This window comes from Scylla paramamosain, chromosome 29 (genome assembly GCF_035594125.1).
Source record: "Scylla paramamosain isolate STU-SP2022 chromosome 29, ASM3559412v1, whole genome shotgun sequence".
Taxonomy (NCBI): Eukaryota; Metazoa; Arthropoda; class Malacostraca; order Decapoda; family Portunidae; genus Scylla; species Scylla paramamosain.
This window is the reverse complement of record NC_087179.1, coordinates 15514380-15532235: the sequence shown is the minus strand read 5'-3', so window position 1 is coordinate 15532235 and position 17856 is coordinate 15514380. Positions and strand designations below refer to the sequence as shown.

General features: G+C 44.7%; 1 protein-coding gene across 1 annotated transcript in view; it reads right to left on the bottom strand.

The window, feature by feature from the left end:
- Positions 1–1155: 1155 nt before the first annotated feature.
- LOC135115406 (centromere-associated protein E-like) overlaps positions 1156–17856 on the bottom strand; it is a 28228-nt gene continuing 11527 nt past the window's right edge. Inside the window, 14 exon segments of the mRNA XM_064032163.1 lie at positions 1156–2431; positions 2980–8439; positions 8803–8910; positions 9313–9588; positions 10218–10349; positions 11202–11286; positions 11544–11659; positions 12120–12239; positions 13530–13778; positions 14370–14619; positions 15338–15545; positions 15837–16062; positions 16366–16485; positions 17454–17610. Of these exon segments, the coding sequence (XP_063888233.1) occupies positions 2012–2431; positions 2980–8439; positions 8803–8910; positions 9313–9588; positions 10218–10349; positions 11202–11286; positions 11544–11659; positions 12120–12239; positions 13530–13778; positions 14370–14619; positions 15338–15545; positions 15837–16062; positions 16366–16485; positions 17454–17610 (7927 nt within the window). The 3' untranslated portion in view covers positions 1156–2011.

The following is a 17856-nucleotide window of genomic DNA, read 5'->3' as shown; positions in this document are numbered from 1 at the left end:
AACCTGTCCTCTGCACTGGGATTGAATGTAAGATTCTTGGAAGTATGGTTGATAGTCTCTACAAAAACTTCTATTTTCAGCCTTCCAGACAGGCACAGCTGCTGACCTAGGCAGGGGTCGAGAGAGAAGGGTACAATATCCCATATCAGTGAGTGGGTAAGTGAGCCAGTTTTAGGGGTCGAGGGAGAAGGGTCCAATATCCCGTAGCAAGGGTGGGTAAGACATTGGCAGGAGCATGACATCACACACTGCAAGGGTGTATGAGGGATGATGATGATGATAATAATAATAATGTTATCATTAATCATGTTTTTACACCATTATTATTATTATTATTATTATTATTATTATTATTATTATTATTATTATTATTGATATTAACATGTACCACCATATTTGAACCAATATTGTGCCAGAAAATGTCAAAGTTCAGTAATAGCCAATAAATACATTGACAATTTAAATTTGTTTATTTATACTTTAATAGAAACATACATAATTTTACTAAAATTACTAGAGCATTTTAAAAATCTGAAATAATGCATTTCAAGCTTCATTCTGATACATAAATGAAGGCAGTATCTCAAAACTTAGAGGAGTTACAGTAATTTGTATTGCTGAACTTTAACCCTTTTTTTTATGCAGCACGTTGGTCCCTTGCTACGCGCCACCACTCATATCTTCCGGTACACTTGACAACTCGTATAGGCATTGCGGTGCTGCTGTCCCAGTGTCCTTGACATGTAAACCCCCCAGAGCACACCCCGCTGGCCATGGTCTAGTCAGATCACTCCAAGGTTGAGATGGCAACTGCAGAGAGGTACAGCCAACACCCCAAGTACCAAGTTAGTCTGGTTCCACTAAGTATTCCTGGTACTATCAAGATATGTACAGTGCAGTTTGTATTAATTCAGTCATTTGTCGGGGTTCAGTTTGTTTTGGTTTTGGTTGGATGTTTTGGCATTAGCTCAAGAGTCCAGTTTATGGATGCAGTTCATCTTCCCACAAAAATCAGCACAACGTCTGTTTGCAACGCTGGTTTTATTGTGCAAGCCAGTAGCCCCAACTGCCACAGCACACACTCCTGCACACGTCACCTCTTGGACAGCTAAACACAGCCAGGTCGTAGTTGCACCTCAAAGTAATAATGAATGATGAAGTTTCCAGTTTTTAATCACAAAATTAAACATTAAAAACACTACATGTCACCTTTAATTCTAAGTGCCAAGTATTAGGGCATGACACACCTTAATAGTTATCCTAATAAAATGAAACATTAAAAACACTACACATCACCTTTAATTCTAAGCGCCTCGTATTAAGGCATGCCATAACACCTTAGTTATCCTAATTTCTGAGATTCCACACACACACACACACACACACACACACTCACCTTGGCTGGAAAAAAAAATAAATAAATAAATAAAAATAAAAAACAAACATTGCAGCATCATACATACACAAAATACACTTGTCTGTAAAATCATACAAAACTTGGGGACAGTGACAGGCAAGAATAAATTTCTATCACAATAAAATATAAATTAAAAATATATATAAAAATTAAAAATACAATGTAAAATACAAAACCTGGGGACAGTGATAGGCAAGAAGGAATTTCTATTACAATAAAATATAAATCAAAAGTATATAAAAATAATAAAAACACAAGGTGTTTAAATTGCAGTATCCAACAAAACAAAATACTTTTCTGCAAACTTCCTAAAAACCTGGAAACAGACAGGCAGGTGGGAAAAGCAGACCAGACCACTCCTGTGACACTCAAGTAATAGTCAAAGTTCCTTCAGGAGTGACTGAGCTCCATCAGTGAGGCAAGCCAGTGTCCATCATCCCACACCACAGTGGTGAGACAGGGATGCCATCACAGCCTGGAGGGAGTACATGACACCATCATGTCACAAGGAACTGCTGAGGTCACCACCACACAAGATGGCCAGTGAGGGGGTGATGATAAGGTATGTCCAGGAAGATGAAGGACAAGACTTCATTACTGAGTCTTGCAGTCTTCACTAGGCTTCCTCCTCTCCTCTGGTGGGAGTCTATACTTGCTGATGTCCTCATTCTCTTTCCGGGACTTCCACATGGGTACCTCATCTCTTGTTTCTTTGGTCTGGACATCTTTCATGAAGGGGAGCTTCTCAATGCGGGTGTGGTAGGGCAGCGGGGCATTGTGTAGCCCCAACAGGCGGGTGGCCGGCCTCTCATCCTGCCTCTGTTTATCCTTATCCTTTGCTGCGTCTGCTCCACCTTGTGCTGCTGATATATTTCCTTCAGTTCCTGTTCCTGGTCCTTCCCCTGCAGCTTGTGTTGCCATCATCCCTTTCCCTATTTCTCCAGCTATGGTTGCTAGTGCAGGTGTTACTGGTGCTCCCCTGGATTCTCTGGATGCAGGTGTTGCCCAAGGTACCTGTGGGATCAGTGAGGGGGTCAGGGTAGCATGACAGGATACACAACTCTAGGTCAAGTGACAAGCTTAAAGAACTGTACATCTGTATGTCATTGTGCACTACATGCTGGCCTGTTTGTGTTGTATGCAACAGTCATCACTGAAGTTTGCCAAGAGAGAACCAACAAACAGCAGCACAGTCTACCCACACCCTAGGCATGGTGTCTTTTTTTTTTTTTTTCCCCATGAAAGAGAGGCACTGGCCAAGGGAGAAAAGAGGCCCACTGAGGTGCCAGTCCCTATAAAGAGATCAGAGAGGATTATCCAAAATTGGAGGACAAGTGTCTTGAAACCTCATTCTTGAAAGAGTTAAGTCACAGGAAGGAGAAATACAGAAGCAGGCAGAGAGTTCCAGAGTTTACTAGAAAAAGGGATGAATAATTGAGAACACTGGTTAACTCTTGCAAAATATGTCAGTGCAGTTTCCCCACATCAAGTGCCATGAGAGAATTATATTATGAAGGAAAAGTTTAAGAGTAATAAGACAAGAAATGCAAGGTGTAGCTTGCCTGAACACAGCTGGGAGTGGCAGAGGTGGCAGAGGACGGCTGCTTCTCCATCTTCTGAATCAACTCCCTCTGATGGCCCAGCTCAAACTGCTGCCTCTCAAGTTTGCTGCTGAGCTCCTCCACTTTGGCCAGGTATTTCTTCAGTTCATCATACATTTCATCCCGCTCCTTCCTGGCCTTCTGTGCGGCCTGCTCCTCCTTGGTGGCCTTCACCTTCCACTCCCTTGCCTTGGCCAGGTAGTGGTCCACATGCTGCTGCACCACCTTCTGCTCACTCTCCAGCTTCTTCTTGTCTTTCTCTATGTGGTACAGCTTGTTCTGCAGCTCCATCACCACCACCTGGTTCACAATGCTGCTGCCAGATGAGTAGTCAGGTTCTGACTTAGCCTTGCCCTCCTCCTGCTGCTGCGTGGACCGGCCAGTCAGTTCATATATGGTGGAGTCCCCACAGCCAGCTTCCTGTTGTCTCCGCAGTTCCCCCTTCAGGTGGGAGATCTTTCTCTCAGCAATCCTCAGCTCCTCCATCAGCAACTGCACCTTCTTCCTAGAAGGGGCATCATTGGCCATAAGGCGGAACTTGAGTTCATCATTCTCCCGCTCTGCAGCAGCCAGACGCTCCCTGAGGTCACCAGCCTCGCTGTGAGGACTCACTGCTGCTACCACACCCATGGGAGGCCTTCCAGCAACTGCATCACACTGAGGCTCCTGCTGCATGGTGCCCAAGGTGTTGTCATGTGATGAATCCCTGGAGCTGTTGTGTGCTTTGAGGAGGCTGTTAAATTTTTCTTGTAGTGCCTCAAATCTGTCACTTGCAGTGTTGTATTTGTCCTGCAAGGTGTTGTGTGTTTCCTGCAGCGTGTTGTGGGCAGCCTGCACCGAACTGTGGATCTCTTGCAGCATCCTGTGGGTCTCCTGTAGTGTGTCGTAGGTTTCTTGCAGCATGGTGTAGTTCTCACGTAGTGCACTGTATTTTTTCTGGAGTGAGTGGAGTTCATCTTTCAACGAGTCATGATTATTCTTCAGGGAGTCATAATGTTCCTTCGAGCTAATATCACTTCCACCAGATTTGAACTTCTCCAGTAGAGCCTTGTACTCTTCCTGTAGCAACATATATTTGTTTTCTACAGCACTGCATCTCTCCTGCATCTCCAATACCACATTTTCTGTTGCCTCCATTTTCTTTTCTCTATCCTGCTGCTCCAGGGACTTCCTCAGCTCCTCATTTTCCATTTCAAGGAGGTCATAGTTCTCATTAAGGAGCTTCAGCTTCTTCTCAGCCTCCTGCATCTTCTCCCACATCCAGCTCAGTTCTTTTTGCACTTCCACATCCTGCGAGATCACTCCATTTGCCCGCCGCATGTTCTCGAGCGTCTCCTCTAGTCTCTTAACTTTTTCATAACACTGCACCAGCTGGAATGAAAGCCTGTCATTCTTCTGCTCCATCAGTGCCACCCTACTCCTCCTGGTTCCCTGAGTTGAGGTGTTTGCAGGTGTGTCGAAGGAGGGGACATTGACAGATTTGTTATGCTGTATTGCTACTTCAGCCATCTTCCTCTCATGCTCTGTCTCCTTCTCCTCCACAAATCTATTCAATCTTTCCACCAAGGACTTATAGTGGATACAGTCCTCACAAGCTGGTGCCTTGGCATGTCCACTGCTGTCCTTCATGGTGCTAGCATCACCAGGAGTTTCTCTATGGATCATCTTTTTGCAGTCTTTATTTTCCATCATATCTGTCTCTAGGTCTTCTGGCTGGTGCCTCTGTTGTCTCTCAAGAGCCTTTCTGGACTCACACATCTTCTCTAAGTCTTTGCATTTCTCCTCAAGGATCAAAATCTTATCCTTTGCTGCAGACAGTTGCATAATCTGCCCCTGCATCTTGTCTGCCTCAGCCATGGACCTCTCCAGCTTCTCTTCCAGCACTTCACATCTCCTCTCTGCCTCTTCTTGCTCCCTACACTTGTCTTCAAGCTGTTCATGAAGCTCCTGCAGGTCTTTTGCTAGTCTCTCTGAACTTCCTGTTTTGCTTGCTAAGTCTTCACTTATGGCAACTATCTGATTCTCCTTCTCAAACATCTCACACTTGTACTTTTCAATCTCCTCAAGAAGCTTTTCAATCTTGTGTGAACTGGTCACCTGCTGGTCTAGAAGTTCAGTCTCCTTTGTCCTAACACTGTCCAACTCCTCCTTTAGTCTCTCCTGTGCAGCTTCAAGAGAGCAAATAACTTCCTGCTTTAACTGGATTTCTTTCTTCCCAGCCTCAAGTTCCTCTTTAATTTGCAAGAAGTCCTCCTCAAGGTTGTCCAACTGTGCCCTGAGACTGGAGCATTTATAAGTGATGGTCTCCTTGGCTTCCTCCAGGCTCCTCATGTCTTCACTCATCCTACTCTTCTCAGCACACACCTCTTCATAGTCTTTCCTCAAACGATCCATGCCATCATGTAGCTCAGTTTCTTTATCTTCCAGTTCCTTCTGCGTGTTGGCCAAGTCTTTTTCTAGTCTGTGGAGGCGGTGATCCTTGGCAGTGAGGGCAGAGGTCAGGCTGGCCACCTCCTCACTTCTCCTCCTTGTCTCATTTTCAAGATCCTTTGCCACTTTCTCCTTCTCACTGAGGTTGTCCACATAGAACGCCACCTCCTCCTGATGCTCTGCTGTCAACTTAAGCAGCTCCTCTTGCTTCTTGCCCAGTACCACCTTCAGGTTGTCCACAGTGTCCTTCAGGCAGTCACACTCCTTCACCTTCTCTTCCAGACTATCCTTCAGTGTCTCCATCTCATCAAGTTTCTGCTCCATGGTACTCTGGACGGAGAAACCCAAAGCTTCCCTTGACCGTGACTCTCCGGCAGCAGTGGCACTCGCTATCTCACTCTCATATTTCAGTTTCAAGTTTTCTTTCTGCTCCACATGTTTCTGTATCTCACACTTGTATTTGACAGTCAGGTTTTCTTTCTCCTCCTCTGACTGTTGTAGTTCATTTTCATACCTGAGTCGCAGGTTTTCTCTTTCTTCTTCATATTTCTTCACCTCACTTTCATGCTTTTCCTTCTCTAACTCAGATCTCTGTAGTTCATTTCCATACTTGAGCCATAGATTTTCCTTTTCCTCTTCATATTTCTTCACCTTGCTTTCATGGTTTTCTTTCTCCAACTCAGATTTGTGCCGTTCATTTTCATATTTCAACTGTAGAGCCCCTTTTTCTTCTTCATATCTTTTTACCTCACTATCAAGTTTCTCCTTCAAGATCTCCTTTTCCTCCTCAGACTTGATGAGCATCAATCTGTTCTCCTCACAGGCTTGTGATGCGGCAATGTAGTCCTGAAGACAGCTATTATATTTCTCCTCAAACTTTCTCACACTTGCCTGAGCCTTCACTAACTTTTCTTCACTCTGGGCTTGAAGGTCAACATACTCTTGCTTGAGTGTCTGCAGATTTTCCTCAAGCTCAGACATTACTTTGTTATCTGGCATGTGGTCTGCCTCTGCCTTCATTTGATCCAGCTGTGAATTGACTCTCTGAAGCTCCAGATCTTTCTTAATTAAGGTTTTTTTCATCTCCTCCAGCTCAGCAGTAACTTTAACATATTCTTCCTCATGTTTATTCCTAATATTCTGAAGCTCTAAATCTTTGTTGGCTAGAGAATCCTTCAAATCTATATTGGCTCTCTTTAGCTGCTTCTCTGTGTTCTCGAAAGCTTCTTCCTTCTCCATGAAGTTTGTTATCATCATCTCCAGTTCATTCTCCTTTTCAGCCAATTCATTTTGGCATTTTGCAGAGACTTTCTCTATTTCCTCTTTCAGATACTCAATCTTCTCCTTGGATTCTTGTAATTCCATAATTTTCTCTTCCACTTCCTTTGCATTGTCTTCATTCTTCACGTCCGCACAGCTTTCTTCTGACACTCTGTGCATCTTCTCTACTTCCTGTTTGAGTACTTCAATTTCCTCCTTTGCTTCCTCTAATTCCTTGGTCTTTTGCTGCAGGACACTTGCATTCTCAATCTCAGTGTCAGCATGGTCTGATGTTGGGCCTGCATTGCTCTCCTTGGCTCCATCAGCCTCCACTTGGGCCTTACACTCAGTCTTGTAAGATAGCTGTTCATTCTGTTCTGTCAATTTCTCAACCTCATCCTGCATGAAAATGAGTTCCTTCTCCAGAACTGACTTCTCCTCCTTCAGAGTGGTGACCTGCCACTGAAGGCTGTGCAATTCTTCTTCTATCAGGCTCATGCAACTTAATTTCTCCTCAAGCGTCAACAACTTTGTCTCCATGCTCAGTTTTTCCTCCTCCAGCTTCTTGATCTGATCTCTCAAATGGTTGACTTCTTCCTGCTTCTCCTTCTCAGCAAAATTTTGGTATCCAAGTTTTTCTTCCAGTTCATACACCTTCCATTCTGATTTCATTTTTTCTTCCTCTATGATGGTGGCTGTTGAATCCTGGATTTCTATTTTGTTAACAGAGTTCCTGGAGTTCATTTCATCCTGAAGTGTCTTTATATGGGTGGTCTGGGTAAGGCACTCTTCCTTTAGCCTCTGCACCTCACTCTCCAATTGGTCAATATAAACAGTTTCCTCCTCTGCTGATTTTTCAATGATAGAACTTTTCTTTTCCTTCATCTGCCTTAAGGTATCTTGTAAACTGCAAACTTTATCCTGCAGCTGAACCTTCTCCTGCTCCAGCACACACAGCTGCTGTCTGAGCTCCAGTGTGTCTGAGTTGGGATTGGTAACACTCGCAGGCACCACCACTGAGGTCTCAAAGGTTTCATTCAGCATTGTCAAGTTCATTCCAGCCTGTCGCAATTCATCTGCCAAGGACTGAGGAGTTGCTGAAGGTGGCTCAGATGATGGATTTGCACTTTCTACTTCTTGTTCCCATGACACACCATCCAAGGCACACTTCCCCTCAGGACACACAGGTTCTGATATGCAAGTGTCTGGAGGAGTCCTGGTCTTTCCCTCCACTGCAGCAGCAGCAAGAGGAGTTGCATTACCAGCATCCTGTAGTGCTTTCACTAGATTCAGAAGTTCACTATTTTCCTGTGTAAGGAGCTCCAGCTGTCCTTTCAGCTCCTTCACCTCTGTGTTGTTGAAGTGAGAGCCAAGGCTGAAGAAGGACGCATCCAGCATGGTGTCCTCACGCCGCTCACTCTGTCCTGGCACACCTGATGGAGTGTCATTCTCAAGGGAAAATGAGAAGTAGAGACTTTCACTCTTGCTGTTAAATCGACCTCGATTTTCAAAGGCGGTAAGCTTGGCTTCATATTCTGCCTTGAGCTGAGAGCATGCCTCCTCCACAGCCTTGTGTACAGCCTCCTCAGATTTCCCATGGGGTGGAGAAGGGCAGGCATGTGTGCTGCTCTGTTTTGGTTGCCTTGAAGATATGGCATGAAGGACATAGTCTCCTATGAAGGACTCCTGAATCTTCCATGTGTTGAGCTCTTTTTCCATCTCAGCAGCAATCTGGAAAAGAATAAATTAGTAGAATCTTCATTTGTCTACATAGATAAATAAATAAAATTAATAAATTATTCATGTCTATACTGTGATAGTTGGTGATACTGATGTTAATCTTGATGGAGGCAAATCTCATCATTCTCTCTACATGTCCAAACACTTTCTTGTCTACCTGAAAATTTACTCTCAACTTGCTACCCCATCTGTCATCTGCTGTCATCTTTGCATCATGCACTACTCTTTGCTTGATTCCTGGTTCACACAAAATACTGATGCTTACACAGCTGATGGTAATGAGGGTGACAATGTACTGGAATGGTGGTGGTGTGATGGCAATGTTGGTAAAGGTGAAGATAACCGTGCCAGTACCTGCAGGCAGTGGTCTGTGGCATAGGCTGTCTCCTGCTGCTGCTGCTCCATCACCTGCATGTGTTCCTGCAGCGCTGAGAGTCCTGCCTTCAGAGTCTCCACCAGAGGCTATGCAGGGGAAGGTTCATCAGAAAGTGGCTGTGTTTAATATTTATAAAGATATACCACATCCTACTTCCATGTTTGATCATCCTGGCATCATGCCACACAGCTTTAATCTTTTTTGCACAAACAAAATAAGCAGTAGCCCAAGAGGTTCTATTGACAGCATGATCATGAGAAAGATGCAGAGGCAAAACAAATGTGCTGGATTGAAAAAAGATGACCAATACCAAAATGAAGGAGTGTTGGAAATCAAAAAGATTCCCATTCCAAACCATCCTTCTCTAAACTAAGCAACTTAACAATTCAAGACACAGCACATGGACCACTCAAATGTTCCCCCTCCACAAACTAGAGCCAATCAATTCCTACACCTGTGCATTACTGTCAGACAAACCCAAGACTCACCCTGGCTGCTTCAAGGTCCCTGGGAGACAGATTGTCAAGCCAAGTCCCAAAGGAGTGCCTGCCTGGAGTGGCAACACAGATGGATTCCTCCAGTGCCTGTATGGTTTCTGAGAGGGCACGTGAGAAGTCCTGGGAGACCATTGTGCTCCCCTCCTCTCCTCCTCTTCTGTCAGACATAACTTCAATGGGAGGAGAAAGACGCATCTCTTCCTCTCCTTCAACTTTATGCTGCTGTATCTTCTCTGCCTCCTCCAGTCTCTTCTTTAAGTTCTCCACCTATGGAAAATTTACACTCCCTCATTTCTGACTGTCTATCCAGGTTATTCCACACACACTCCTGAGATGTCCCATAGCTTTAACATTCAATATCTTCTTATCTGCTACTCAGCACCATACAATGCATCCCACCACCTGCCTCCCTGCTGCACCTCGTTGTCTTACCATTCCCTTGGTGTTTTCTTACCCTTACACTTGCTCTACTGTTCCCAAAAACTTCTCATCCCTTTTAACAACTACTACCTACTCTATACACCCAGTATTCCTTCCCTATCAATTATCATATGCCTTCTCTAAATCCATAAAAGTCCAGAATAATTCTTCCCCTTTTGCTGAACACTTCCCATAAATATGTTTTGCAGCAAACACCTGATCTTCACAGCACCTTCCTCTCCTGAAGCCGCCTTGTACACCACATTACTTCATCTGTACCTTCTCTTATTCTCTTTATTGATGTCTTACCATACATCTTGCCTACAGCACTCAATAGACTTATGCCTATGTAATTAGAGCACTCATATCTATCTTCTTTTTTTCTTTATACAATAGACATGCACTTGTCCACTTCAATGCTCCAGCCACACATTCCTCGAGTGGAAAAAGGGAAGGTGCCACCACACATTCCTCACCTCCTCCTTCAGTGAGAGTATTCTGTCAGAGCCTTGTCTGGACAGCACTTCACTCAGGTGTTCCTGGAGATCCTTCACCTCCTGCCTCAGCTCATCATTCTCCTTCTTCACCTGCTCCATCTGCTGGGATACCTGTAAAATTATGGGGTCAGGTCAGGTCATCATACTAGACTGGATTTGCCTGCTTCTAGTTTTCCAATCTGGTTACAATTGGTATTAGAAATATCCTAGTACCTCATTTCCTACAGCACAACATGCTATTCAGACATCATGGATCTTTGTTGTCATTTCATTCCTCTCAGCAGCCTCTTCATGCCTACACAGTGAAGAATGACACCAGCCAGCACACACACAGCACAACACTTGTGTGTCAACTGATCTACTGCAAACAGTTCATATCTGCTTCTCCCTGAAATTCAATTTCCCAAAAGGTCCCCAGCTTGTGCACAAAACAGGTAAAGAAAAGTTCTATTACAAAACTAAAACATTCATTCAATAGATCAGGACAACACCAATCACAAAATGATGAATGCATCATCTACATATATAGTAAAAAATAAATCAAAGCTTCCTTTCACTAATTACACTATCTATCTTTCACTATTACTCACTTTGACCTACCACTCCATAAAGACTTAGGCAGTATCCTCCCTTCTCCCTCTGCCCATCTCTCAACCCACTGTTCCCAATTCCTTCCCTCCTCCAGCCATGCCCTCCACTGCCACCTCTCTCCACCCACTGTTCCCCATTCCCAGCCACCCTCATCATTCTCTTTTCTCTACATCTATTTCCTCCATCACTTCTCTCTGCTCAGCCATCCCCTCTTCTCTCCATCTTTCCTCCATCACTTCTCTCCCTTCAGCCTTCCCCTTTTCTCTGCATCTCTTTCCTCCATCACTTCTCTCCCCCAAGCCATCTCAGGCCATCCTTTCTTTCTCCCTGTAGCCATCCCAGGCCATTCCTTCTCACCAAAACTTCCCTCACCTCCAGCAGCTCCACCCGCAGTTCGTCAGCCTCCTGCTGCACCTTCACCAGCTGCTGGTCAAGGGCGTCACTGCTCTGGGTTGTGCTGCAGTGATTGATTGATTGATTGATTTAAAAAAGAAAGGTACCACAACACTGCAGTCATGTAGCATTGCTACAACATGTTCAAGGCAAAATAAAGGCAGGTTAAAATAGTGACAGTAGTAACAATATTGTGGTAGTGTAAAAGCATATCACAGAAAATGACAAGATGTAAAAGGAAGTGTCGTGCTGCAAGGCAACTTTCATACATAGGCTGGTTTTTGAGTCAATGACGGTAGACACTAAATAAGAAAGACTCACCCCTGTGCTGTAGTGGCAGTAGACACCATCAACTCCAATTCAGCCAATCGTTGCCAATTCTTCTTCACCTCCTCCACATCCCCTTTCTCATATGCTGCTATCTCCTTCCACGCCTCCTGTTGAGACATGAACACACACCCAATGCACAGAGGATACAAGAGGATACACCAACAGACTTAATCAGTAAAGAGGTGGTCTATATAGATGGGTAGAAATAGTTGTCTAAATAGATAGATCAGTGGAATTCATTACCAAAGGAAGTGTGTGTGTGTGTGTGTGTGTGTGTGTGTGTGTGTGTGTGTGTGTGTGTGTGTGTGTGTGTGTGTGTGTGTGTGTGTGTGTGTGCGCATGTGTGTGTGATTTGCAACATTAACACTTTCACTGCTATGGTTACTTGCTAACATCCAAAAGTGAGGAAAAAAAGTTTGCAAGAACAGAAATAAAGAAAAAAAATACAAAGTAAATTTTGTTTCTTTGAGGCTGGGGAACAACTTAAGAAAATTACAAAAAATAAGGATTGATAATTTTACAAATAATCATGGGAAAAATCATCCATCAATGAAAGGGTTAACTCACCTCCAGATTGTTCTGCAGATACGCCTCCTTCTGCTTCTGCTTCTCCAATGCTAATTCCATCTCCATATCAAAGTCATTCCTCTCATTCTCACATTTGCTCAGGCGGCATTCCTTCACCTCCTGCAGAATTGTGGGGAACACACATGAATACCCTGCACCTCCACCCTACACTACAAACACACCTCAGCATTTCTTCACCACCTGCAGAGTTGTGGGAAACACATATGAACACCCTGCACCTCCACCCTACAAAACAAACACACCTTAGCATTCCTTCACCTCCTGCAGAGTTGTGGGGAACATGTATGACAACCTTGTACTTCCATGTACATTAAAACACACCTCTTTACCATACCACTCACTATTATGCCCATTATCATGAGAAATGGTGGCCACAGATTACAAAAAGGTTTAAACTCACACAATACAACCTTCATAAGACCATATTCTGAAACACTCCTGAGCTGCACCTCCACTGCCATCAAAAGGCTTTAAAGTTACACAGGTTGTTAATCCTTTCAATATAGTGACTCCTACATAGGTGTCATGGTCGCATTCTATTTTAGTTGTTGTTGTGCAGTCCCATATCCTGTTTTGGTTTGTTTTTGAGCAATCCCGTATCCTGTTTTGACTTGTTGAGCAATGACAGACTCCATATATGTCAATGAGGTTCTATTCCACCCACCCTGTTCCCACCAGTCACATGAGCTACACCATGCTGCACCCTCTATCCAAAATGAGGAAATCTCATTGCAGAGCCTTACATCATAGTTTTCCCCCTATCTTCCATATACCTCTATCCTTCTCTTCATCTTATAGCCCCTCTACCAGGGAGAGGAGATGGTAAGGGAGGGCATACAGTTCCCACTTCCCTTGTTCGTTCTTTGTTCTCTTATCATCCTCTTCCCCTCTGCTCCCTGTGTGTGTGTGTGTGTGTGTGTGTGTGTGTGTGTGTGTGTGTGTGTGTGTGTAAAGAGAGAGAGAGAGAGAGAGAGAGAGAGAGAGAGAGAGAGAGAGAGAGAGAGAGAGAGAGAGAGAGAGAGAGAGAGAGAGAGAGAGAGAGAGAGAGATGCAGACAGACAGACAGACAGATGCAGATAGACAGACAGACAGATGCAGACAGACAGACAGACAGATGCAGACAGACACAGACAGACAGAGAGAATTACAGTATTAGAAATTAGATAAGTTACTGCTCAAGGACCTACACCATATATGAAAAACGCGTGTTTTTTTAAGCATCCAAAGCGAAATGGTTAAGGGTGCTTCTATAGTTCTAGTGACAGATTAACAGATTTCAACAATATTAACAGGAGAAACACTTGGGAACCCAGCTAATCATCTCTGTGGCATTGGAAAATAGTCATGGTGAGACAGCAAAGCAGTTCTAAATACAACCTTCAGACTCACCAAATCCTTCTTGAGCATCTTGTTCTCATCCCGCAGCTTCACCACCTCCTCCTGCAGCCCCGACAGCTGGATGTTCTCCTCACTGAGTGTCTCTAGCTGCCTCTGTAAGTCTGCTGAGTTCTGCACGTTGAGGGACAGCTCCCGGTTGGCGTCCATCAACAGCTGCTCGTAGTCCTGCACGGATCGCCTCAGTGACGCTATCTCCTTTAGGTGCTCTGTTTCCTGTGCTGATGCCTCAAGACGTGGGTGCTGAGGTGTCAAGATGGAAATAATTACCACTGTTAGGCACGCATGTTCTTACTCGTATACCTACTAATACCTGTTATTGAATAGGCACCACTCGAGTATATAGCGAGCTAAGGAAGAAAGGAAGGAGGCAGAGGTCCACCCAAGCAAGAGTTCCCACAATGCACAACTAACATGTTTTCTTGCAAAATAAAGCAAAACACAGCATATGTGTATAGAGTATTTTTTACTTAGAACTACCTGAACTATCAAATCCTGAAGTATATACCTTAACTTGGGGGACACCTCATATAAAGGAAGAAAGGTACAAAGACTGTCATCCCTACAAGCCCCAAGTATTCATCTAACACCACCACATATACAGAACACCACTATGTATACTGAACTGATACACAATACAAGTAGCAGTCTTGCATGTAAATCATGTTCTGCAGTTAACACAGTACATAGTAATATCAGGCATTTCACTGGAGTTGTGTAACACTGGGCATTTCATTGGACTTCTAAGTTGTATGAAGCTGCCATCTTTCCACCCAGACAAAGGCCATACCAATGTTCCCTCAGTGCTACCAACAAAGCCATGGCATCCCTTACATTCTCAGTGAAGGCAGCAACCTTCCCATCAAAACTCTCCTCCAGGGTCTTGATCTCCAGGCGGTGGAACTCCTTCAGGGTCTCCATCTCCCTCTGCCAGTCACTGAGCCAGTCTTCCTTCTCCCTCAGCTTATCCCGCAGTTCCTGGTTCCGCGCCCGCAGGACGTGGGAGGGAGTGCTGGGAGTGCCAGGCAACTTGACAGACAGTGGAGTGCCTTGTGGGGTGCTGGGCAAACTTTGAGCAAACAGTCTGAAAAGAAAGGTAATGATTGTACTGGCAGCAATGGATACTAGAAGAGTGGCTGATGGTTGAACTGACAGCAGTGAATATCTTTCACTTCTGTGAGCATGTGATTTTCTTAATGGAATATCCTTCATATTCAAATCTTTCTACCAGTTGAACCATAGGTAATCAACATCTATTTATCAGTTTTTCATCTTATCAACTCTGTTCTAACTGACTGTCTTCAGCCTCTCTCTCATTGCCGCAAGTTGCATCTCTTGCTATCTTCTGCTATTTTCATGCTAACTGCTCTTCTGATCTTGCTAACTGCATGCCTCCCCTCCTCCCATGGTCTCACTGCAGACTTTCTTCTTTCTCTCACCCCTATTCTGTCCACCTCTCTAATGCAAGAGTTAACCAGTATTCTCAATCATTCATCCCTTTCCCTGGTAAACTCTGGAACTCCCTGCCTGCTTCTGTATTTCCTAATTCCTATGACTTGAACTCCAAGAAGCAGGTTTCTAGATGCTTATCCTGTAATTTTTGACAGCAGCTTTTAACTGTTTGGAGACTGGCACCTCCCTTAGTGAGTTTTTTTTTTTTTTTTTTGCCCTTGGCCAGTGCCCCTCCTACATAAAAAAAAAATAAATAAATATATAAAAAAATGAAATAAAAAAAAACCTGGGCCATCAGCACATAACACACACACACACACACACACACACACACACACACACACACACACCTCATCTGCGGCATCAGGCTCTCCTCTGTCTGACAGCCAATGTCTGAGGCCTGGGGTGGTGAAGGAGCAACATCAAATTTCACTCTCCTTTTCTTCCTCCTGCTTGTGTTCACCATGTAAGGGGAATCCAGTGGCAAGAAATCCTGCCTGTCTAACTTGGACTTCTCTGCCTGATTGAGAACAAAGCTGATGTCATCCTTGCCAAATTCTGTAAAGAAGACGTCAAAGCATTGTGAAGGATTGGATAGGGGAAGAGATGGATCTACTCAACAAATTGTACCTTTTCCTGTCTACATGATCTGTATCTACATACCATGCTGGCAATCCCACACAAGACAGCCCAGACAAAGCACCACACAATGACACACACACACACACACACACCTGGTGGTCCCCGGTGGAAAGGGATGATGAAAATATAATTCTTGCCAGCACTTACATAGGAGAGGAAAGGAGACAGAAAGACCAACAGAGGGAGAATGGTAGACAGAGTGCATACCTTCCTGGCTAAGGGAGTTCTCAATATTATACAGAGAAGTGTCAGAGCAGGCACTCTCTGAACAGATGCTCGTCTCTGTCCAGGGTGGAAGCCTTGGCTGGACAAACTTGTGCTCCTCTACACACGAGGGCAGGGTGGGCAGCAGGGGGTGGCCCAGGCTCATGCGGCTGTTGCGGATGGCAGGGGCGCACCATGTCTCACGCCTGGCCTTCTTCTTCTTCTTGTCCTGTGCAGCAGCAAGTCAGTGTACAGTGGAGAATAAAGCTACAACTAATTTCTTATCACTTCCTACCAAAAGAAAATTACCTTGTTAAACACTGGATGAACATTATTGGCAAGTATCATGTCAGTATATAACTTAAGAAAATGGTAACAAATAGAACCATTATATGCATTTATCAACATTTCCATCCCACAAAAATTTGAGCCATAGTGGTGCCACCTGTATACAACTTTCCTGACATTCCCTCCTGCCACCTATACACAACTTTCCTGACACTCCCTCCTGCCACCTCCCAGACCCTCTTACCATCGGGTTCCGGGGGCAGCCTCGGGGTAGACTGGACACAACAAGTTTTGTCTGCAGCTCCATCACTTTGGCCTGCAGCTCCTCATTCCTCCTTGCCTGTTCCTCAAACATCTCCCGCACCTACAAAGAGGAAAAGACAGGAATCAATGTAGGGGAACACACCCATGCAACTATAACTAGGCAAACACACACACACACACACACACACACCGCATAGTGTAGTGGTTAGCACGCTCGGCTCACAACCAAGAAGACCCGGGTTCGAATCCCAGGCACAGCAAGCCTCTTAATGTGTAGCCCCTGTTCACCTAGCAGCAAGTAGGTACGGGATGTAACCCAAGGTGTTGTGACCTCGCTGTCTCGGTGTGTGGTGTGTCATTGGTCTCAGTCCTATCCGAAGATCGGTCACTATGAGCTCTGAGCTCTTTCCATAGGGGAACAGCTGGCTCAGTGACCAGCAGACGACCATAGGTGAATCACACACACACACAGATCTTGACCCTATTCTCTGCTTTATGGACTAAAGCACTGGAGGAAATAATCATAAATTCAAACCCTGGTCTTCTCAGGTGTGGGACAAGTCTGCTAACCATAACACCATTGTGTCACTCTGTATGGTATCTTACACTTAGTCTATTAATTTCTTTCAACATCCAATCATCATTAACTAAAATGTTAGGTAAGCTAAGACAAGGCACACAACATTTTCACTCTAATTCACACAATCTCTCAGCCCCTTGGTCCTTAAGAGAGAAGAGAAAGTACTCCTGGCCTCACTATACATATATACCAAGGTAGTCTCTCTTAAAAAAGTGAGGTAGCTAAGACAAGGCACACATTCTCACTCTCATTCATACACCCTCTCAGCCCACTGGCCCCGACAGAGAAGAGAAAGTACTCCTGCCCTCACTTCACAGGGACCAGCCACACAGCTTGGGCAATGGTCTAGAACAAGGGTCCTTCACAGCAAGTACTCACTCTACAGAATGATGCTGGAATTAGAAAACCCAAGCCTATCCCTCTTTTCCTTAAACAGTGAAACTACACATACCCTTGTCCACTCCTGAGAACACACATTACAAACACACCTGTTCCACCTCCTGGTTCTTGTCCGTGTTCCTTTCCAGGGCCAGGGTGTGCTGCAGGGCCTTTATCTCTCGGGCGTAACGCTTCAGCAGCGCTGCGTCCGAAAGCACCTCATTCACTACTGGCTTGTTCTTGATTGCCTTGGCACGTGACGCAAACCTTGAAAGAAGAGGTAAAGGGTGAGACGGAAGGAAAGTGTCCCATCAAAGGCAATTCACACCTTGGGAGAAGAGGTGAAGGGTGAGAGGCAAGGAAAGTGTCCCATCAAAGGCAGTGCAAACCCTGGGGGAAGAGGTGAAGGTGAGAGGGAAGGAAAGTGTCCCATCAAAGGCAGTGCAAACCCTGAGGGAAGAGGTGAAGGTAAGAGGGAAGGAAAGTGTCCCATCAAAGGCAGTGCAAACCCTG